Consider the following 17,628-nt stretch of genomic DNA (forward strand, 5'->3'; position numbering starts at 1 on the left):
TAAACATGGTGCCAACTTTACTCTTAGAAGAAAAACCTCACATACATAAACATTATAATATTTACTATATTTACCTAGGTTTTTAAAAAAAAAAGTTTAACACTAATCCTTGTGTTTAATAGGCATAATAAACATCATTTGTCTGATCGGTGTCTCTAACATACCTACTACCCGCTAAGATATTTTTAGAATATGAAATGGGGTTTATATCGTCTAACCACAGTATAACCATGATACCGTAATTAAACATATACATTTTATTGATTAACAGGTTTTGTAGATGCACAGGGTGAGGGGATATTTTGGCTTTATCCTTATTTCATTTTTAAAAAGTTTTTAAAACTAAACCCCTGTTTAACACCTGTAATAAACAAAAATGGACAGCCAGTCTACTAACTGTCTCTACCAACCTGCTACCAAACTGCAAAGGCCATTATCATATTGCTGTTACACATCATCGTAGAACCCCAGACATCCTCTTAGACAGTAGCCGAAGGGGCATTGACATTTTTAGGAGTCTCAGCACTGGATAGAGCCATTGTAGCACGTTAAGACACAGATTGAAGTATCTGATTTAAATAGCGAAAAACTAACAGTATTTAAGCAACTACTACCACACCGCCCCCCGCTAGGTTTTCACATTATGGCGTGAAAACAGTAGGTTGTCAGGACAACAGGGTGTCAGGACATGGGTTAGATAGACAACTACAGGGGGTACAACAACACAGTCATAAAATATAAACTGTCAAACAAGACTGACAGATCATAAAAAAACCCAACCTAATTTGATTGACTGGTCAAATGACTTGCCCGGGCTTGTAAGGGGACAGTCACACTTTGATAAGATTACAGACCTCAAGTCTCAATTCACTCATTTGCATGATAAAACAAAGGAAACAGCACACTCTTAGAAGAAAAAGCACACATACATATTATTTTATATCTCTCTCTAATCTACAAACGTCTTTCACAAATTAGACTATAGTAAAATCAAACACCCCCTTTTTTGAATAGGTAGTGATGAGGGGTTGTAGGTAGTTAGCCTCACTGAAGGAAGGGTTGGGGGTCAGAGGAGACCCACCAACAGTCATAAAACATAAATGTCATCAAGATTGACAGGCCATAAAAACATCCATTTGAGTGACTGGTTGACAGAACTTTGACAGGGGGTCATAAATCAATCAAACTTTTGACACAAGGTATATGATTATACTACTGGCTTCTTGTTGAAAAATGGAGCGTAGATGGCAGTTGAAAGGTTTAACTGTGTATCACCAGGCCTGGAAAGCCAGCTTGCTTGAATATAAGGCAGAAATTGTGTCAGCTAGCTCTGCCTATTTTTCACAAATAATTGACGGCAATCACAGAATTATCCTAAACAACTGTTTAACTCATTAAACAAACTGCTTAACAAAAATAATCCCTCCACCATTCCTGCTTCAATTCACCTGTGTAACAGGTTTCCTGAGTTCTTCAGCACTAAGGTTGAGGACATACGCAATCACATTGGCGCTACTCATATGTTAGTTACTTCAATTTCATTGAAAACAAGTACTGTTTTCTTCTACAACACAGTAGGTAAGTTAGCGTATTCGGACACAACATTAGTATACGCACTCTCGTGAGAAATAGTCACCACCCGGGTATTTCTCGCCTACTCTTTTGTGAATACTGACGATTCGGACATTCTATTCGTTCGCCTACTGCATTTTGCCTACTATATAGTAAGGAAGTATGCCATTTCGGATTCAGCCTGTGACGGTAGTGAGTGACGTAGATTCCGAAAGCGATCCGGAAATGGAAAGTGAAACAATGGAGGAGGACGACACATATTATGTGGACTGAAGTTATATTTAAACAACATGAATACAAGATGGCTTATGAAAATGCTTATGAAAAACAGAAGGTTTCCGAAGAATTTTACTTATTTCAAAGTCACATTGTAAAAAAATGTATAGGCCTACCTCTTAATAAAAAAAAAAGATAGGATGGGATAGCACACCAAATAGAGTGTTTATTTTAAATAAAAGATTAAAGATGCCATTTAAGTTTAAGAACACCTATCATATCAAAATCTATGGCTTTTAGCCCACATTCTGTATTGTCTTTTATTTTTTAGCATTTATTTTATGAATTTCTTTAATCTTACTTGTTGAAATTGGCAATGGAAAACCAGGGTAAATTAACCTTGAAATACTAAATTTTTTAGTTATATTCTTCAATATTGAAATGTCCCTCTGCAACCAAAAATACATGTTTTTTTAACATTTTTCAATTTTTTGTTAATATTCATATCGACCTATAGTGTACTATTGTAACATGCTGTATACAATGATTCCCTCAACTGGTCATCTTACATAACATTTGCATACACCACAGCAAGATAAATAGTTAATTAATTTACTTTAAGTTTTTTACAATTCTCAACATCATTTGACTGGTAGGGCAATCAGTATGCCTGGTCTTATTTTTGACTAGCTAAGGGACAGTCTATTTTCTACTTTTTACTGCCCAATTACTTAATTTATGCTTTAAATCATAATAGGAAGCGATAAACAAACATGTCAGGAACAGAGACTTTACACTGTTCTAATATCATCATCAAATATTAATTTTATATTAAAATAATAATATACTATTATTGCTATTACAACAATAAAAATGTCAAAAGTGTTTTTTTAAAGCACAAACACTGCCGTGTCTTCTAGCTTCGATAAAATGCTTAAGTATTATTTTACTAAAAACTATTTTTTACAAGCTTTTAGTATATGTACAGAGGTTTAGCTAGCTCTGGAACAAGCTAACGTAGCTTCGGATCATTCAAATAACAAGATATCGTCATACAACATTTTTTGATCAGGCATTTAAAGTAACTACCAATCAGGGTCCTAAAGGGGACCGGATTAATTTTTATTAAATATTAACATGTCCATTATACATTTTTATAAACAATACATTCACATATTAGAGGGAAAGAAAAAAAACACAAACAAACAAAAATGACAACAATAACTATAATAACAAGAGGGGTATAAGTAGTATATATGGGGGTCATAGTGTCAAAATGATTGACAGGTATGATTGATGGGGTCATTGACCTTTAAAGAGGGGGGAGGGGTGAATTACTTCCGGACCACCCACGTTGCGAGGGACCGCCCACTTGCTTTGACCTTTGACCGTATCCGCCCCTTAGTGTGGTACGCCCACGTCGCGTTGAACTTTTGACCGTGCCCTCACGTCCCATTTTTCCGGGGTATGTTTTAGGGCATGTTTTAGGATGTATTGCTACATATCTTTAGCATGAATGAAAATATGTAATTTAAAGGAGATGATGAGATCATTATTAATACGCAATCCATTGGTTATTTAAACAGCGTTTAAAAATAATAATGAATAAGACAACAACTACACAAACACTGTTTGAATAAACAAACAGGTTTAAATGAATAATCATGTGATTAAATAAATAAATAAAGCATCTATTAAATAAGTAAAGAAGTAATTATACAATGTATTCAATATATGAGAGAGGAAAGGCAGAGAGGCCATGCAGATTACCTTGTTTTTCAGAGTTTTCACCCAGTCTATAACATTCCAGTGAGAGGTGTCCGCACCAAGGCTCGTAAATTTGTTTGAAAGAGGAGGATTGTAACCGGGTGTATTACAACTTGTTTTGTAGGTGTCGACCTGTAGGTGACAGCGTCTGACATGTTAATCGGGTACGATTTGTTTTATGTCCATAGCGTGAAATTTGAGTGCTACCAGCTCGGTTCAAGACAGCGAAGCTTTGTTTAGGATTAACAACTGTTCACCACCNATGTATAGGGAGATGCCGATGTGTCTGACAACCAACTGTTGAGAACTTATTCCTGAAACGACAGTCATTTGTATTTGATTAAAAGCAAGTAGTTCCTTGATGTCCCATATGGCTAATTGTCTTCTATCTAAGAGGATGTCTGGGGGTTCTACGATGATGTGTAACAGCAATATGATAATGCAGGCGTCACAACGGTGGCAGGATGTTTTTGAATATGTTAATGAGAACGCCTCCTTTTTACAACAGACCCAAAGGTGTCTTTATAAGTTTGAATCGGTTGTATCAGTCGCTACGAAAACCTCTGGTCAAGACGAACGGACTGCTTTGCGGAAGAACAGCATTCACCTCTTGAGTGTTTGAAAAAAAAACTATTTCTAAAATGGCAAGCTATCTTAACTGTAAGTGATTTTCGATTTCTCTTTAAAACAAACACAAAACAAAAAACAGTATGTGTAAGATTATCATGGTAGCGGTGCGTTGTTTAAACATGTTGTGTAACGATACAGGTGCTTTGAACGACCCCAGATATTCTTGGCTTGTAGAAGAAATTGGTGACCTAAACCAATCAGACGGTATGTGTATCTACTTATGTTATATATATTTATATATGCTATAGTCCTATTAAAAAATGATACACTGATTACACATTTTTTAATTTTATCAACAGGATCGATACAGCGATTTAACAACCCAAACCCTCAAACCACAGGCTGTGGAGTTAGTGGAAGAAGAACCGTAGGTACGTAGGCATGTGTGTGTGTGTGTGTGTGTGTGTGTGTGTGTGTGTGTGTGTGTGTGTGTGTGTGTGTGGTACTTATTCAAAATCGAGTAATAAATGTTATACGTTTTTTTTTTAGTGTTTTTTAGTGTTGTTTTGTTTATGGAAATTATCAACATGGCCAGACGAAGATCTGGTGAGTAAATACATTTATTTATAGCGATTTGCTGTTTATTGATATACGTCGCTTTTGTTTTATTTGGAGGTTGGCATTTTATTTTTATTTTAAAAAGTGTTTTCTATTAGATAGCACATAGCATATGGTTGTATTGTTTTTTGTTATTTTTTATTTTAATTAAAAAAAGTGTTTCTATTAGTTACCGCATATCCTGATTGCTTTTGTTGTTTTATTTTAAACAAATATTATTAATATGGCCCCAAAACGATGTCGGGGGTCAGATAGTTCTGAGAGTGATTCTGCAGCAAGAAGATGTAGATATCACACTGATGGTGTTTTACGCCCCCCACAAAATGTTTCAGACACATTACAGGGTTTAATTTACGCCGTTAGGGGTTTGCATAGGCCAACATCAACACGCGAGTCCCTTATAGCTTTAATAAGTACAGTTCGTTCAATGTCGGAAGTGCAGCCAGAACCCTCTTTGGAGTTAGAAGACAATGGTTTAAACCAGCACCAGGTTGGTTATGGTTTAGATGACCAGACAGATAATACAACAGTACCACCTGCATGCTTAAGAGCTAATGATGATGATACTGAAATGGATGTAATGGGTGATTTAGGTGTTCAGTCAAGACAGATGAATGATTCATCAGTATGTCTTAGTCCTAGCGAAACGCAACGCTTAGTGAGAGATGGGGGTGTCGTAGGCGGGTACACAGTGATCCCTAGATGTAAGTTTAACAGCTTGGAGATACATAGGGTTTTAAATCTACGATCGATAACAACTACAGATATGGCAGACTATGTTGTATTTTTACATGATGCGTTGTCTGAAATAGTATCATTTTCCAGACAGTTGGCTGGTGATGGCGGGTTAATTAACATCACATTGCGGGGGTCTAGTCTGACATCAGATGTTAATACAATTTTGTCACCTAGCAATAACTATAGTGTGGATGTTCTTGAAGATCAAATCGAAAAGATAATGCAGAGTAACTCCAACGTGTGTGTTGATGATAGTTTGGAATTAAAAGTAACTATAGCGATGTGTAGACAAGGGGGTTCATATAGAAAACTCCGCGACACAGCTCATAACGAGGTGATTGCGAGAAATAGGATGAATCTTTTCTGCCCTGTTAATATTTCAAACAATCTGTGTTTTGCTATTTGCATAGCTCATTTTCTGAACCCCCAAACACCCCACACAGAGTTAATACCATTAGCATCAGCGCTGCAGAAGTCTGCTGGGTACACAGATCAGGATATGATTGGCTTTAATGACATAGCAAAGTTTGAAAGGTTGTCATACATTAAAATAGTAGTCTTCCACAGGTCAGACACTGGTATGTTGGAAAAGTACAACACAAAATATGCTCCACATTCCAGAACCGTGTTTTTGTACCTGCATGATGGTCATTATTTTATGATTAAGAATTTGAAAGCGTTCATAGGTACACCGTACATTTGTGATTTTTGTTACAGGGGCTACACTTCCCGTAGAGATATCTTTTCTGCCCTGTTAATATTTCAAACAATCTGTGTTTTGCTATTTGCATAGCTCATTTTCTGAACCCCCAAACACCCCACACAGAGTTAATACCATTAGCATCAGCGTTGCAGAAGTCTGCCGGGTACACAGATCAGGATATGATTGGCTTTAATGACATAGCAAAGTTTGAAAGGTTGTCATACATTAAAATAGTAGTCTTCCACAGGTCAGACACTGGTATGTTGGAAAAGTACAACACAAAAGATGCTCCACATTTCAGAACAGTGTTTTTGTACCTGCATGATGGTCATTATTTTATGATTAAGAATTTGAAAGCGTTCATAGGTACACCGTACATTTGTGATTTTTGTTACAGGGGCTACACGTCCCGTAGAGACCATAGTTGCAAATATGTGAGTGACATCTGTAATTGTCCTGAATGTTTCAGACATGCTGTGAAAAAAAAGACAATGTAATGATTGTCTTCGGTACTGCAGATCCAAGTATTGTTATGATATGCATAAGAAACCGCCACTAGGTCAGCAGTTTTCACAATGTGCTGTGACCAAATATTGTCCAAAATGCAATAGACGTTATCACATTCGCGGCACAGACCCTAAACCACACAAATGCACTGCATCTTGTTGTGTTCATTGTGGCGAGGTTTTGATTGCTGATGGCGCACATCAGTGTTTCATACAACCGATAACCATTGTGGCCCCTGGTGTGAAATACATATTTTATGATTTTGAAACGCGTTACCAAGATGGGAAGCATGTGCCAAATTTTGTGTGCGCAATTACATTTTCTGGTGAGGAATTCACAGCGGAGGGTACGGATTGTGTTGAACGACTCAGACATTTCAGACAACCCCGTTATAAAAACTACACTTGGATAGCCCATAATATCTCTGGTTTTGACAACTTCATACTATTGGAACATTTCACAAAAGTAGGGCTCACACTTAATATCACAATGCAGGGATGTCAACAGACAACGGATTTAAACAGCGTTTTATTGACAGCTACTCGTTCATTCCCATGCGTTTGGCCAAGACAGCGTCGGTGTTAAACCTGTCCTGTGAGGACAAAGGTTACTTCCCACATCATTTCAACAGACTAGAAAACGAGGGGTATATAGGTCCATATCCGGATAAACATTTTTATGGGTACGAGACTATGTCTGATAAAGACAGAGGGCAGTTCAATGAGTGGTACAGCACCGTCACGGACAAGGTGCTTGATTTTTAAAGAGAGCTAGCCATGTATGGCCGGAATGATGTCGTGTTGCTGAGGGAGGCTTGTATGAAATACCGTGATGAATTCATACAGTGTACAGGTCTCGATCCGTTTACATGCACCACTTTAGCATCATGCTGTATGGCTGTGTATAAAACACACTACCTGCCAAAAGACACCCTAGCTCTGACCCACAACAATGCATACACCATGCAAAACAAAGCCTACTCCGATGTCTCCATCGAATGGCTTGAATATGTTAAAAAATCACAAGGTGTGGACATTCGACATGCTTTAAACTATGGTGAGGTATCATTTGGTAAATATTTTGTTGATGGGTATTTTGAGACTACGCTTGTAAAGACCGCCTTTGAGTTTTTTGGGTGCTTCCACCACGGCTGCATGGCTTGTTTTAGGTCCGACCATGTGAACCCGCTATCAAAACTACCCTACGGTGTGCTACGAAGACAGGTGGATGACAAAATTGCAGTGTTGAAACAGGCATATGGTCTAAAGGTAGAGGTGATGTGGGAATGTGAATGGCAGGCGCTCAAACAATCTGACCCTGACATAATTGCTTTTATGACCACATATAAACATCCTGTGAGATTGAGACCTCGCGACGCGTTATTTGGTGGCCGAACTAATGCATACAAATTGTACCATAAGGCCGCAGATGGTGAGAAAATAAGATATGTCGATTTCACAAGTCTGTATCCATTCTGCCAAGCCAGAAAGGATTACCCCGTAGGGCATCCTCAAATCATTTTCAAGGATTTTGAACCTCTAGAAAATTATTATGGACTTGTGAAATGCACTGTTTTACCACCACGTAAACTCCTATATCTTGTGCTCCCAATGAGATTCGGCGGTAAATTACTATTTTCACTCTGCCGCACATGTACCGAACAACAAAATCAGACAACAACCTGCAGACACACTGATGATGAAAGAGCCATCACAGGCACTTGGGTCAGTATTGAATTGTTAAAAGCTGTAGAGAAGGGTTATTTTGTGATTTGTATATCTGAGGTGTGGCATTTCCCCCAGCGTTCAGGAACCTTGTTTTGTGAATATGTCAAAACTTTTTTACAATACAAACAAGAAGCCAGCGGTTATCCAGAACATGTGGTGACAGATGCTGACAAACAAGCATATGTCTCAGACTATTTTGAAAAAGAAGGGATTAAACTGAATCCTGATAAGATAAGTTACAATCCGGCCCGTCGTTCGATTAACAAGCTTTTGCTTAACAGTTTGTGGGGGAGGTTTTCAATGAGGGAAAACCTACCCACCACAGAACTGCTTTCAGATCCCGAACAGTTTGCCCAGCATATTTTCGGCAATGGTTATGACATCAAACATTTCTCATTTGTATCAGATACCGTGGCTATAATACAATGGTGTTATGCTGATGGTAAAGGGGGTCAGACCTGGGATATAAACATATTTTTAGGTGCATTTACAACAGCGCATGCTCGTTTAGAACTGTATGATCTAATGGACAAGTTGGGGGATAGGCTGTTGTACGGTGATACCGACAGTGTCATTTTCATATCCAAAGATGGTGACTGGGAACCGCCATTGGGTCCATACCTGGGTAATCTCACTGACGAAGTTGGGCTGGGGTCTTTCATAAGCGAGTATGCATCAGGGGGGCCAAAGACATATGGATACCGTACAAATACGAACAAAATTTGTATGAAAGCCAAAGGTATAACACTTAATGCTGTAAACTCCGAGGCTATCAGACTGGACACTCTGATTGGTCTTGTCAACCATTATGTCGGGGGGGATGGGACTAGTCGTCACATACTGGCCCGTATGGACGGTATTGTGAGGGATAAAAAGAGGTTTACGCTACACAACAAATCAGTAGACAAATGTTTTCGTGTGAATTACAATAAAAGAGTTCTGCTTGATGATTACACTACATTGCCATATGGATACTGACAACGTTTATGGGTATAGAGGCGTGCTAGACACTGATGCGTTTGATTTCCGGTTACAACACCCGTTTTCATGTGTGATAAGCGGACCTTCAAACTCTGGGAAATCATTTTTTGTAAAAATGTTGTTGCAAAATGCTGTAAAATTGATTTCTAAAAATGTTGAAAATATTGTATATATTTATGATTGTTGGCAACCCTTGTATGATGATTTGTTGAAAATGTATAAAATTAATTTTGTTGAAGGTATACCCCAGACACTGAATGATGATAATTTGTTTCCTGTCAATAAAATGAATCTGCTTATAATTGATGATTTAATGAAAGAAGCCAGCGGTAACAATGAAGTGGAGAAAGTGTTTACACAGTATGTACACCACAGAAATCTTAGTGCTATTTACATTGTACAGAATTTATTTTGTCAGGGTAAATCCAGCAGGACCATCAGTTTTAACACAAACTATTTGGTGTTGTTTAAAAACCCCAGAGATGCCACCCAGGTAATGGTGTTAGCCAGGCAGATGTATCCAGGACATGCAAAGTTTTTTATGGAGTCTTATCAGGATGCAACCAGTAAACCTTATGGTTACCTCATGATTGATTATAAAGCAAAAACACCCGAACACTATCGTCTCAGAACAGACCTACTCTCGCCATATCCAGTAGTGTATCTACAGAAAAGAAGGCACTGAGATTTATCACGGGGGTGAAAAATGTCTGGTAAACTTTATAGAAACCTCCCTGTATTAAAACTGCTTTTAAAAGCCACCCCCATTCAGAGACGGATTATTTTACAATCTACCACCGACGAACTCATTGTAACACTGTGTGAGCTCGCGCTTAATGTGCTTCATGGTAACATACCACTCACATCGCAGCAATACCAGAAACTAAAACGTCGGAAAACGGCGCTTAAATTTGTGTCGAACAAGAAGATTGGTATTAAAAGAAAGAGACGGTTAATAAACCAGCAGGGTGGTTTCCTGCTCCCTCTCTTAAGCATAGCAATACTGTTTATTTCCAGCTTGGTCACATCTAGATAAAAGAAAAAAATGGAATATGCAGAGAAAATGTTCTTAGTTCCACAGCATCAGCTCGATAAACTAAAATCAGGCATCCCACGTGAGTCTATACAGCAGTCTGTGGAGAATGAGTTGGATACAGCTATAAGGGACATCCTGCACAGATCGGATATGGCCTCTCATGAAAAAGCTAAACGGTACACAAATATTTTACAGAGATATTTAACACTAGCTAATCAGACTGATCGGGAGACAAATATGTTAACCCTAAGCATGCCTATGTCTGATAAAGACACACCTACTTATGTACCGGATGACGAAAACATTGCAGGTGATAATGTAGTAAAAGATGTGATAAAGTATGTGCCACAGCAGAGTTTGAAAAACACTCGATATATTTTAGATAAAATGACTAATGCTAAAGATATCGCATCATGGACTGATTTTGGGGAGTTTGTGTATAAAGGCAGGACCATCCCAGGATCGCATATGTTGGATTTAGTTAAAAATGTAACAGCCCCATACAATGTCAAAGATGAAAACAGACCTCTAGGGTGGACAGAGTTTCTGGAGTCTTTTGCATCGCTAAACATTGTGTGTGTGTGTGTGTGTGTGTGTGCGTGCGTGCGTGCGTGCGTGCGTGCGTGCGTGCGTGCGTGTGTGTGTGTGCGTTAATAAAAAGGCATCAAAAGACATTTGTTCTATTTGTTATGTTTGTTAATCAATAATATAATCAGAATCAGAATCAGAAGAGCTTTATTGCCAAGTGTGCTTGCACACACAAGGAATTTTCTTTGGTGTTGGAAGCTTCTAGTACAGACATTCAACACAATGACAATACAATATAATACGATTTACAGTCTAAAAGATTCTAAATTGTGCATATATAAAATAAAGACTATTTTACAGAAAATGGGGGATAATAACATATAAGAGACATTGTACGAGTTTTGTCTGATGAGGAACGAGCTATAAATTATAAAATAAATATCCAGTCAGCATCGCTTTTTGTGAAAAAAGTAACTGTGTCAGCACCAGTACGTCTGGGGCATCTCACACACTGCTCTCGGCAACGGCCAAATATCCTATTGAGATGTAATATTAAAAAAATATTCGCTGCCAGCTGGTTCTCGCGTCGTGACCCAGGAAAATGTATTTCTAGGCACTCTACCCAAAGCCTTAGTCATAGCAATGGTTGATAACGATGCTTTCACGGGTCTTATGATAAAAACCCTTTGCTTTTAAAAGTTATGATTTAGAATTCTTGGCCGTTATGTTGACGGACAACAACACCCCGCCAAACCGCTACAACCTGAATACGGATCCGGTTCTGCTGTACGGAGTATTATCAATTAGCCCTTCTTCTGGAAGACATCTGAAAAACCAAGCACTGTCTATTAATCGTGAAGAATTTTTGCATGGTTATACAATATATTATTTTATTTTAACCCTGATGAAGAATGCTCTAGGCATATCTCATTAATCAAATCTGGAAATATCAGACTAGAAGCACGGTTTCGACAACCCTCCCTCGTACGATAAACCTTGTAATCTATGGTGTTTATGACTCGATTCTTGAAATTTCAAACCGTAGACAAGTATTGATTGATTAGTATTAACATGAATACCTACAGATCACAGCGTAATGGATAAAATATCATGCAACACACACTTTCTAGGTGTGCTACCCTGTGACTATTTACCAGAAGAACGTCTAAGAACAGTTTCATCTATGGTCTATTAATACACACCCATCAGAACTCCCCGGAGAACACTGGGTGGCCGTATACATAAGTAGAGATGGACTTAGTTGTTTTTTTTACAGTTTTGGAAATAAACCCGACACCCCGGTTTCCACCCAAATCATCAAATTTCTAATCTCAATTGTGAACGGTTGCAATATTCAACCGTACAAGTCCAAAACTATTCGGCAGACACCTGTGGTCAACATTGTGTATTCTTTCTCCAACATATGGCCACTACTTCTGATTATGAATATGTGATGAAAAAGTATACCTTTGATTTAGATAAAAACGACAACATGGTATCATTTTTTGTGAAAAAACTAAAACCCTATTTCCATAATAATAAGAAAAATATGTTTAAATGTGTTCAAATGTGTTCAGATTGGTAAAATGTATGCTTATATTATTGATTAACAAACAATAAATAACAAATAGAACAAATTTCTTTTGATGACTTTTTATTAACACACATACGCACGCACGCACACACACACACACACACAATGAAAAGCAACAATGTGATAAAATAAAACAAGTTTAAACAAAAATGGTTGAGTTTAGAGACTCAACCATTGCCTACGCTCATGCCTAGGTGTAATGAAAACATCGGTATCTGAATGGCTAGAATCATGATATGGTGTGCGTGAATGAGCTCTAGTTTTAAAAAAACAATTACCCCCCAGGGGTGAAACATGGACAGGCGATGACCCTGTTTTAAAAGTGTTGATTACACGTCGAACATGCCGGCTGGGTATTGTAGATTGTGGTATGTTAACGATGCAAAAGACTCCAGAAACTCTGTCCACCCTAGAGGTCTGTTTTCATCTTTGACATTGTATGGGGCTGTTACATTTTTAACTAAATCCAACATATGCGATCCTGGGATGGTCCTGCCTTTATACACAAACTCCCCAAAATCAGTCCATGATGCGATATCTTTAGCATTAGTCATTTTATCTAAAATATATCGAGTGTTTTTCAAACTCTGCTGTGGCACATACTTTATCACATCTTTTACTACATTATCACCTGCAATGTTTTCGTCATCCGGTACATAAGTAGGTGTGTCTTTATCAGACATAGGCATGCTTAGGGTTAACATATTTGTCTCCCGATCAGTCTGCTTAGCTAGTGTTAAATATCTCTGTAAAATATTTGTGTACCGTTTAGCTTTTTCATGAGAGGCCATATCCGATCTGTGCAGGATGTCCCTTATAGCTGTATCCAACTCATTCTCCACAGACTGCTGTATAGACTCACGTGGGATGCCTGATTTTAGTTTATCGAGCTGATGCTGTGGAACTAAGAACATTTTCTCTGCATATTCCATTTTTTTCTTTTATCTAGATGTGACCAAGCTGGAAATAAACAGTATTGCTATGCTTAAGAGAGGGAGCAGGAAACCACCCTGCTGGTTTATTAACCGTCTCTTTCTTTTAATACCAATCTTCTTGTTCGACACAAATTTAAGCGCCGTTTTCCGACGTTTTAGTTTCTGGTATTGCTGCGATGTGAGTGGTATGTTACCATGAAGCACATTAAGCGCGAGCTCACACAGTGTTACAATGAGTTCGTCGGTGGTAGATTGTAAAATAATCCGTCTCTGAATGGGGGTGGCTTTTAAAAGCAGTTTTAATACAGGGAGGTTTCTATAAAGTTTACCAGACATTTTTCACCCCCGTGATAAATCTCAGTGCCTTCTTTTCTGTAGATACACTACTGGATATGGCGAGAGTAGGTCTGTTCTGAGACGATAGTGTTCGGGTGTTTTTGCTTTATAATCAATCATGAGGTAACCATAAGGTTTACTGGTTGCATCCTGATAAGACTCCATAAAAAACTTTGCATGTCCTGGATACATCTGCCTGGCTAACACCATTACCTGGGTGGCATCTCTGGGGTTTTTAAACAACACCAAATAGTTTGTGTTAAAACTGATGGTCCTGCTGGATTTACCCTGACAAAATAAATTCTGTACAATGTAAATAGCACTAAGATTTCTGTGGTGTACATACTGTGTAAACACTTTCTCCACTTCATTGTTACCGCTGGCTTCTTTCATTAAATCATCAATTATAAGCAGATTCATTTTATTGACAGGAAACAAATTATCATCATTCAGTGTCTGGGGTATACCTTCAACAAAATTAATTTTATACATTTTCAACAAATCATCATACAAGGGTTGCCAACAATCATAAATATATACAATATTTTCAACATTTTTAGAAATCAATTTTACAGCATTTTGCAACAACATTTTTACAAAAAATGATTTCCCAGAGTTTGAAGGTCCGCTTATCACACATGAAAACGGGTGTTGTAACCGGAAATCAAACGCATCAGTGTCTAGCACGCCTCTATACCCATAAACGTTGTCAGTATCCATATGGCAATGTAGTGTAATCATCAAGCAGAACTCTTTTATTGTAATTCACACGAAAACATTTGTCTACTGATTTGTTGTGTAGCGTAAACCTCTTTTTATCCCTCACAATACCGTCCATACGGGCCAGTATGTGACGACTAGTCCCATCCCCCCCGACATAATGGTTGACAAGACCAATCAGAGTGTCCAGTCTGATAGCCTCGGAGTTTACAGCATTAAGTGTTATACCTTTGGCTTTCATACAAATTTTGTTCGTATTTGTACGGTATCCATATGTCTTTGGCCCCCCTGATGCATACTCGCTTATGAAAGACCCCAGCCCAACTTCGTCAGTGAGATTACCCAGGTATGGACCCAATGGCGGTTCCCAGTCACCATCTTTGGATATGAAAATGACACTGTCGGTATCACCGTACAACAGCCTATCCCCCAACTTGTCCATTAGATCATACAGTTCTAAACGAGCATGCGCTGTTGTAAATGCACCTAAAAATATGTTTATATCCCAGGTCTGACCCCCTTTACCATCAGCATAACACCATTGTATTATAGCCACGGTATCTGATACAAATGAGAAATGTTTGATGTCATAACCATTGCCGAAAATATGCTGGGCAAACTGTTCGGGATCTGAAAGCAGTTCTGTGGTGGGTAGGTTTTCCCTCATTGAAAACCTCCCCCACAAACTGTTAAGCAAAAGCTTGTTAATCGAACGACGGGCCGGATTGTAACTTATCTTATCAGGATTCAGTTTAATCCCTTCTTTTTCAAAATAGTCTGAGACATATGCTTGTTTGTCAGCATCTGTCACCACATGTTCTGGATAACCGCTGGCTTCTTGTTTGTATGTAAAAAAGTTTTGACATATTCACAAAACAAGGTTCCTGAACGCTGGGGGAAATGCCACACCTCAGATATACAAATCACAAAATAACCCTTCTCTACAGCTTTTAACAATTCAATACTGACCCAAGTGCCTGTGATGGCTCTTTCATCATCAGTGTGTCTGCAGGTTGTTGTCTGATTTTGTTGTTCGGTACATGTGCGGCAGAGTGAAAATAGTAATTTACCGCCGAATCTCATTGGGAGCACAAGATATAGGAGTTTACGTGGTGGTAAAACAGTGCATTTCACAAGTCCATAATAATTTTCTAGAGGTTCAAAATCCTTGAAAATGATTTGAGGATGCCCTACGGGGTAATCCTTTCTGGCTTGGCAGAATGGATACAGACTTGTGAAATCGACATATCTTATTTTCTCACCATCTGCGGCCTTATGGTACAATTTGTATGCATTAGTGCGGCCACCAAATAACGCGTCGCGAGGTCTCAATCTCACAGGATGTTTATATGTGGTCATAAAAGCAATTATGTCAGGGTCAGATTGTTTGAGGCCTGCCATTCACATTCCCACATCACCTCTACCTTTAGACCATATGCCTGTTTCAACACTGCAATTTTGTCATCCACCTGTCTTCGTAGCACACCGTAGGGTAGTTTTGATAGCGGGTTCACATGGTCGGACCTAAAACAAGCCAAGCAGCCGTGGTGGAAGCACCCAAAAAACTCAAAGGCGGTCTTTACAAGCGTAGTCTCAAAATACCCATCAACAAAATATTTACCAATTGATACCTCCCATAGTTTAAAGCATGTCGAATGTCCACACCTTGTGATTTTTTAACATATTCAAGCCATTCGATGGAGACATCGGAGTAGGCTTTGTTTTGCATGGTGTATGCATTGTTGTGGGTCAAGCTAGGGTGTCTTTTGGCAGGTAGTGTGTTTTATACACAGCCATAAGCATGATGCTAAAGTGGTGCATGTAAACGGATCGAGACCTGTACACTGTATGAATTCATCACGGTATTTCATACAAGCCTCCCTCAGCAAACGACATCATTCCGGCCATACATGGCTAGCTCTCTTTTAAAATCAACACCTTGTCCGTGACGGTGCTGTACCACTCATTGAACTGCCTCTGTCTTTATCAGACATAGTCTTCGTACCCATAAAAATGTTTATCCGGATATGGACCTATATACCCCTCGTTTTCTAGTCTGTTGAAATGATGTGGGAAGTAACCTTTGTCCTCACAGGACAGGTTTAACACCGAGCTGTCTTGGCCAAACGCATGGGAATGAACGAGTAGCTGTCAATAAAACGCTGTTTAAACCGTTGTCTTTGACATCCCTGCATTGTGATATTAAGTGTGAGCCCTACTTTTGTGAAATGTTCCAATAGTATGAAGTTGTCAAACCAGAGATGATAGGCTATCCAAGTGTAGTTTTTATAACGGGGTTGTCTGAAATGTCTAAGGAGTCGTTCAACACAATCCGTACCCTCCGCTGTGAATTCCTCACCAGAAAATGTAATTGCGCACACAAAATTTGGCACATGCTTCCCATCTTGGTAACGCGTTTCAAAATCATAAAATATGTATTTCACACCAAGGGGCCACAATGGTTATCGGTTGTATGAAACACTGATGTGCGCCATCAGCAATCAAAACCTCGCCACAATGAACACAACAAGATGCAGGCATTTGTGTGGTTTAGGTCTGTGCCGCAAATGTGATAACGTCTATTGCATTTTGGACAATATTTGGTCACAGCACATTGTGAAAACTGCTGACCTAGTGGGGTTTCTTATGCATATCATAACAATACTGGATCTGCAGTACCGAAGACAATCATTACATTGTCTTTTTTTTCACAGCATTCTGAAACATTCAGGACCAATTACAGATGTCACTCACATATTTGCAACTATGGTCTCTACGGGAAGTGTACCCCTGTAACAAAAATCACAAATGTACGGTGTACCTATGAACGCTTTCAAATTCTTAATCATAAAATAATGACCATCATGCAGGTACAAAAACACTGTTCTGGAATGTGGAGCATTTTTGTGTTGTACTTTTCCAACATACCAGTGTCTGACCTGTGGAAGACTACTATTTTAATGTATGACAACCTTTCAAACTTTGCTATGTCATTAAAGCCAATCATATCCTGATCTGTGTACCCGGCAGACTTCTGCAACGCTGATGCTAATGGTATTAACTCTGTGTGGGGTGTTTGG

At 38.6% G+C, this 17,628-nt stretch overlaps 1 protein-coding gene across 1 annotated transcript; it reads left to right on the forward strand.

Annotated features, from left to right (window-relative positions):
- Positions 1-3,878: 3,878 nt before the first annotated feature.
- On the forward strand, positions 3,879-10,656 carry LOC130549912 (uncharacterized). Its single transcript, XM_057327253.1, has 4 exons — positions 3,879-4,389; positions 4,485-4,556; positions 4,675-4,731; positions 9,008-10,656. The coding sequence occupies exons 1-4, from the start codon at positions 4,266-4,268 to the stop codon at positions 9,394-9,396; spliced, it is 642 nt and encodes a 213-aa protein (XP_057183236.1). The 5' UTR covers positions 3,879-4,265; the 3' UTR covers positions 9,397-10,656.
- The last annotated feature ends 6,972 nt before the right edge of the window (positions 10,657-17,628 follow it).

Source organism: Triplophysa rosa, unplaced genomic scaffold, assembly GCF_024868665.1.
Source record: "Triplophysa rosa unplaced genomic scaffold, Trosa_1v2 scaffold194_ERROPOS282323, whole genome shotgun sequence".
Classification (NCBI taxonomy): domain Eukaryota; kingdom Metazoa; phylum Chordata; class Actinopteri; order Cypriniformes; family Nemacheilidae; genus Triplophysa; species Triplophysa rosa.